The sequence below is a fragment of the Paramisgurnus dabryanus genome, chromosome 7 (genome assembly GCF_030506205.2).
Source record: "Paramisgurnus dabryanus chromosome 7, PD_genome_1.1, whole genome shotgun sequence".
NCBI classification, from domain to species: Eukaryota; Metazoa; Chordata; class Actinopteri; order Cypriniformes; family Cobitidae; genus Paramisgurnus; species Paramisgurnus dabryanus.
The window spans coordinates 9,402,367-9,408,390 of NC_133343.1; the positions used below are offsets into that span (position 1 = coordinate 9,402,367).

At 35.7% G+C, this 6,024-nt stretch overlaps 1 protein-coding gene across 1 annotated transcript; it reads left to right on the top strand.

The window, feature by feature from the left end:
* The first annotated feature begins 115 nt into the window (after positions 1-115).
* LOC135717858 (uncharacterized) lies at positions 116-4,770 on the top strand. Its single transcript, XM_065240116.2, has 5 exons — positions 116-224; positions 814-964; positions 1,132-1,694; positions 3,451-3,601; positions 3,776-4,770. Exons 1-5 carry the CDS (start codon positions 201-203, stop codon positions 4,315-4,317), a joined length of 1,431 nt encoding a protein of 476 aa, XP_065096188.1. The 5' UTR covers positions 116-200; the 3' UTR covers positions 4,318-4,770.
* Positions 4,771-6,024: the final 1,254 nt, after the last annotated feature.

Genomic DNA, 6,024 nt, shown 5'->3' on the forward strand with positions numbered 1-6,024 from the left:
TATAGTTTGCTCAGCTCACGGACACAAGGTATTTGTGATTTTGTTGTGTGAGTTTTTACAGGGACTCTGAGAAAGGTCTGTTTGCGGACAGCAAGAGAGAAATGAATAACGGGGTCGTACCTCGAAGCAGGGGGCATAACTTGAAGTTGTCTAATCACACAAAACCACGCGAGATCTCAAAACGAGATGTTGTATGCAAGATGGCAGCTCGCATGGAGGCAGCGGTAAGAATATTTTCCCGAGAAAAGAGTTTAAATAATTGTTTATAATTCATTTATAAATATCATTTTTTAAATACAGTAGTAACACACATCGGTGTTGTGTCTAGAGTTGATAAATTATTAAACCTTAACATTAGTCGCTCTGCGTTGGTAAATAAGCAATATTTTTATAAGGCGTAAAAAAACAAATGACCTAGCTAGCCCGATGAATGTTATTAAAAGAACACATACATCCAACGATACATTAAATAAAGACGGTACGTTTTAGTGTCACCTAGCCAGCAAATGGGGGAAACGGGGGACTTGAATGTTGTGGAGTGTTTCTGATCAAATGTTGAATAAAGTTTGCTGATGAGCCTATTAAAATGAAATCACGTGCTCCAAGTTAGTTTTGGCTGGAATGAACACTGCATGGTCCCCTTAATCATAAAAGTGAAACTTGTGCCACTCTTCAGCCTGAATAGGACAGACTACTTACTGAAATGATGTGGATGAATTAACATTACAACTTTAAAAAACATTACTCTTTTGGAAAGTGTAAATTGTTTTTGATGGAATGCTGATGTTTGTAAATGTTTTAATTTTCTCTCAGCTTCACCCAACAGTTTGTAAGGAAGGCATATTAAAAAAACCCATTTCTGAAGGACAGTACTACAAATGCCAATTCTGTAGCAAAACGGGAGAGTATGCATATGTTGTGGCACATATGCAAACACACGAGAAGACAACTGTTAAACATGGAGGTATTTGTCATTTGTTTATCAGTAAATGTTGCAGATCTTGTAAAATCTACTAATTGTCCACTAGTAATGTTAAGAATTTTATTTCGATGTTAATTTGTGATTTAAACATTGCTATAAGAATAAAGTATTTTAGTTTTTTGTAAACCTGCATTTCTCTTTGATTGTAGGGTATAAAATGTACAGATGCCACTGTGGACGTTACAAAAGCCATCATTATCACTGCTGCTACTGTGCGAGGATTTTAACTCGGCAAAATTTATTTCTGAACCATCTGAAAAAATGTGGGGTAAATAACCCATCAATAGTTTCCTGTGTTTCTGCGCCCTCCGTTGTCTGTGCATCATCAAGCATCTCTGCAGCCTCCAAAGCTTCCGTACCCTCCAGCACCATCTCTGCATCCTCCAGCGCCATTGCAACCTTCAGCTTCTGTGCTCCCTCCAACGGCGTCGTTGCACCTTCCAATGTTTCTGCAGTTTCCAGCGTGTGCGCATCCTCAAGCGTCTCTGCAACCTCCAACATCTCTGCACGCCCCAGTGTCCAGTTCCTTGCAGCTTGCAGGACACCAATTTCCTATCTAACGGTCATAACACTGTCTAAAAGTGATGACACACCTGCCTCATCAGCTCCTACCCAAACCACCTGTATGAGTAACCAAAAAATACTCAAGTCAAGGCCCAAAGGAACTACATGTGCATCCTATAATTTGATTGTGAACAAGAAAAACATTGAGGTACATATTTAAAGATGTCACTGATCGGCAAATACAGCTGTAATAGCAAATCAACATCTTCCATTACTATGAATAAACTAGGGATGTCACAATTCTCAATATAATATTGAACCATTCGGTACGACCTCCACGCTACAATATACACTACAGGCGCTTAATTGTGCTTGCGATGCTGGTGTCATTGTACACACACAATGCAAATTCAACGATTTGCGCGAGTAGATTACGTATGCAAGTCAATGCAAAGACGCACTCACAGAGGGCGATGCTTTTCGCCTCAAAATCGCCAAAGAAATTCAACTTTAAAAATTTTAATCCTGCAAGTAATCTAGAGTGAGGAACGAGATGCTTTGCGTTTGGTGGGTAGACAGCATCAGATTTCACTGCCGTCTTTTAAATCTATAGTTTGTATTCATTATTAGCGCGAGTAGATTACATACAAAGTCTGCGATGGCGCAATTTTGCGTGGGGCGATGCAAATGTGTGCTATTCGCATCAAACACATTAAGCCATTTAATACAAAAAACTAATTTTAAAAAATTGGATACTATTTAAGGCCTGTTCTGTTTATATCTTAAGAAGAATTTTCAGTTTTTGAAAGATAAATTCATTAAATAATTACTTTGGAAAATGTGTTGTGTATTAATATTCACTGCCAGTAAAACCTTGCAAAAGATTTCATTTAAATAATTTAATTTAAAATTATTTCATGAACAAACAAAAAATGTTTAAGTATTAAATGTAAACTAGTCAATTCATCTTCATATTCAGCACAATTTATTAGGCAATTGCCAGTCAGCCAAATTTCATAACCGTGACAGCCCTAGTGAACACAGCATAAAGTGATGTTGCACTTTATGTTTTAAATGAAGGCTACTGTACTGCAGTACGGTTTAGTTTTATTTATAGGTTTAATTATTTAAAATGGCTAATGTAAGTTCATGTTTGTTTATTGTCAGAATTTATCAAGTTTATTTTTGGTTTTACATAAAATAAAAATTATTTAACATCTCACTGTTCCGCTTAAGCATAGACTAATGTAAGTACACTTATGGGTTGTGTCATCCAAACCGAAAACATGGCATAAAACTAAGGTATGTTTTGTACCATGGCCTAACTGTATTGTCGCATCCCTAGTACTTACTGAAATTACGTGGATGTGTTACACATTTACATTGTAAAAGGTCAAAACTTGGATCAACCTAAAGAGAAACACCACAGTTTTTCAACATTTACTATGTTTTTACCTTAACTTAGACGAATTAATACATGCCTGTTTTTTTCAATGCGTGCAATAAATCTTTGTACAGCACGCATTTAGCCTAGCCCAATTCATTCCTTAGGATCCAAACGAATGAATTTAGAAGCCACCAAACACTTCCATGTTTTTCATATTTAAAGACTGTTACATAAGTAGTTACACAAGTAAGTATGGTGGCACAAAACAAGGCAAATTTTTTTTAAGCCAATAAAAATGAGAACTATATGGCACTTAGTTTGCAGCACATTCACGATGCGCTGTACAAAAATTAAAAGTGCACACATTAAAAAAAGATGGGTATGTATTAATTAGTCTAAGTTGAGGTAAGAACACGTTAATATATTGAATAAATATTTAGTTGATAACACTTAAAACTTGAATGAAACACTTAATTTTTTTAAGTTGATACAACTTTTTACAGTGTAAAGAAAGTGTTTGTAAAGTGTTTTTGATGAAATGTTGATATAAAAATACATTTTTTTAATTTTCTCTCAGCTTCACCCAACAGTTTGTAAGGAAGGGATATTAAAAAAACCCATTTCTGAAGGCCCGTACTACAAATGTCAGTTCTGTTGCAAAAGGGGAGAGTATGCATATGTGGTGGCACATATGCAAACCCACGAGAAGACAGCTGTTAAACATGGAGGTATTTGTCAGTTGTCAGTAAATGTTGCAGATCTTGTAAAATGTACAAATTGCCTGTTAGTACTGTTAAGCATTTTATTCCAGTGGTAATTCGTGTACGGTTTTGATTTTGAAAATTGCAATAAAAATAAAGTATAGGAGTATTTTGTTAACCTGCATTTTTCTTTAATTGTAGGGTATAAAATTTACAGATGCCACTGTGGATTTTGCAAAAGCCATCATTATCACTGCTGCTACTGTGCGAGGACTTTAACTCAGCAAAATGTATTTCGGAACCATTTGCAAAAATGTGGGTTAGCTAACGCATCAATAGTTCCTTGTGTCTCTGCACCCTCCAGGGTTTCCGCACCCTCCAGCTCTGTCTGTACACCCTCCAGTGTTTCTGCAGCTTCCAGCGTGAGAGCACCCTCTAGGGTTGCTGCGTCCTCCAGTGTTTCTGTACGCTCCAGTGACCAGTGCTTGACAGCCTGCAGGACAACAACTTCCAATCCAACAGTCATTACTCTGTCTAAAAGTGACGACAAACAGGTCACATCAACTTCTACCCAAACGAGTAACCCAAAAATACTCAAGTCAATCCCCAAAAGAACTACATGCCCATTCTGTAATTTAATTATGAACAAGAAAAACATCAAGGTACACATTCAAAGACGTCACTCATCAGCAAATACAGATGGAAAAGCAAATCCCCATCTTCCATCCCAGAGCATGGACTAGGGATGTCACAATTTCATATCTTATCATACTCCATAAATTGGTCCAGTTACTTAGCTATACAGCCACTTTAATTGTATTGCCTAGGACAATTTCCCCATTGAGGAACAATAAAGTATTTATGATATTATTTAATCTCCTTTTTAATTTAGTGTCATTTACTACACGGAACAGAGAGGATTCTACTTGGAAAATGAATTTACTGCAGCACTGACTGTTTTTAGGAGGCTTTAGGCACTTTATAAGATCTTATTTTTTTTTATCGGATTTAATGTTGCAGCAGTTGCCAGAAACTGACAATTAGTGCCAAAACATATTAGACTGTTTAAATAAAACTTCATTTTGTTGCACTTCAATTTAGCATTTCTCACAATTATTTGTTGTGCTACATTTGCTATTACTTTGTAGCCTAAATAAGGCCGTAATGTTCTTAAAGGCAAACACCACAATTTTTCAATATTTACCATGTTCTTACCTCAACTTAGACAAATTAACACATACCTATCTTTTTTTTAAATGCGTCCACTTAATCTTTGTACAGCGCGTTGTGAATGTGTTAGCATTTAGCCTAGCCCCATTCATTCCTTAGGATCCAAACCGGGATGAATTTAGAAACCACCAAACACTTCAGTGTTTTCCCTATTTAAAGACTGTTACATGAGTAGTTACATGAGTAAGTATGGTGCCACAAAACAAAACGAATTGTTTTTTTTAAGCTGATAAAAATGAGATCTTTATTGTATGGCGTTAGAGAACTTATCACTTCTGACTACTTTTCCCCACGCTCAAACTTCCGTCAATATTACTGCACCCGAAGTCGAAGTGCTGCAAACTAAGTGCCATATAGTTCTCATTTTCATCCGCTTAAAAATCGTCTTGTTTTCTGCCACCATACTTACTCATGTATCTACTCATGTAACAGACTTTAAATATGAGAAACATGGAAGTGTTTGGTGGCTTCTAAATTCATCCCTGTTTGGATCCTAAGGAATGAATAGGGCTAGGCTAAATGCTAACACATTCACAACGCGATGTACAAAGATTAAGTGCACGCATTGAAAAAAGACAGAGATGCATGTATTCGTCAAGTTGAGGTAAGAACATAGTAAAATATTGAAAACTGTGGTGTTTTCCTTTAAGCCTTAAATGTTTACAGTGAGTGAACTTGTTTGATGATGTGTTTCTGCAGATTTTTTGAGAAAATGATGACAGAATTTTCATTTTTGGTAAACTATCCCTTTGAAGTTGTCCAAGTGAAGTTTTTAGAAATACATTATTGACAAAATTTTGATATATTAACAGTAGGAAATTTACAAAATATCTTCTTTGAACATGATCTTTGAAAACCATAGTCTAGTAATTCAAAAAACAATTAAGTCTTAATGTTATAGTTTTGACATATATTAAATTAACCATATTAAAACTCAACTTCCTAAAATTGTGAAACAATGTAGGTTTTACCAATAGCAAATTAGTTACTCTAACTACAATGACTGTTCTGAACCAGTAAAAAAACAAAAAGGGCGAGGGAGACTGTTAAGGATCATGGTACTCTGGGGGTTGCTACCACCTTGTGGCAGTATTACACTGCAAAAAATGACTTTCTTGCTTAGTATTTTTGTCTTGTTTTCAGTAGAAATATCTAAAAATTCTTAAATTAAGATGCTTTTTGTTGATGAGCAAAATGACCCAAGTAAATAAGTCTAGTTT

What these genes read in the sequence shown, in the direction of transcription:
- LOC135717858 (XM_065240116.2), top strand. Translation starts at nt 201, where the DNA reads ATGGCAGCTCGCATGGAGGCAGCG. An exon ending in CAGCTCGCATGGAGGCAGCG is followed by an intron (nt 225 to 813) that starts GTAAGAATATTT and finishes ATTTTCTCTCAG; the next exon opens with CTTCACCCAACAGTTTGTAA. An exon ending in GACAACTGTTAAACATGGAG is followed by an intron (nt 965 to 1,131) that starts GTATTTGTCATT and finishes CTTTGATTGTAG; the next exon opens with GGTATAAAATGTACAGATGC.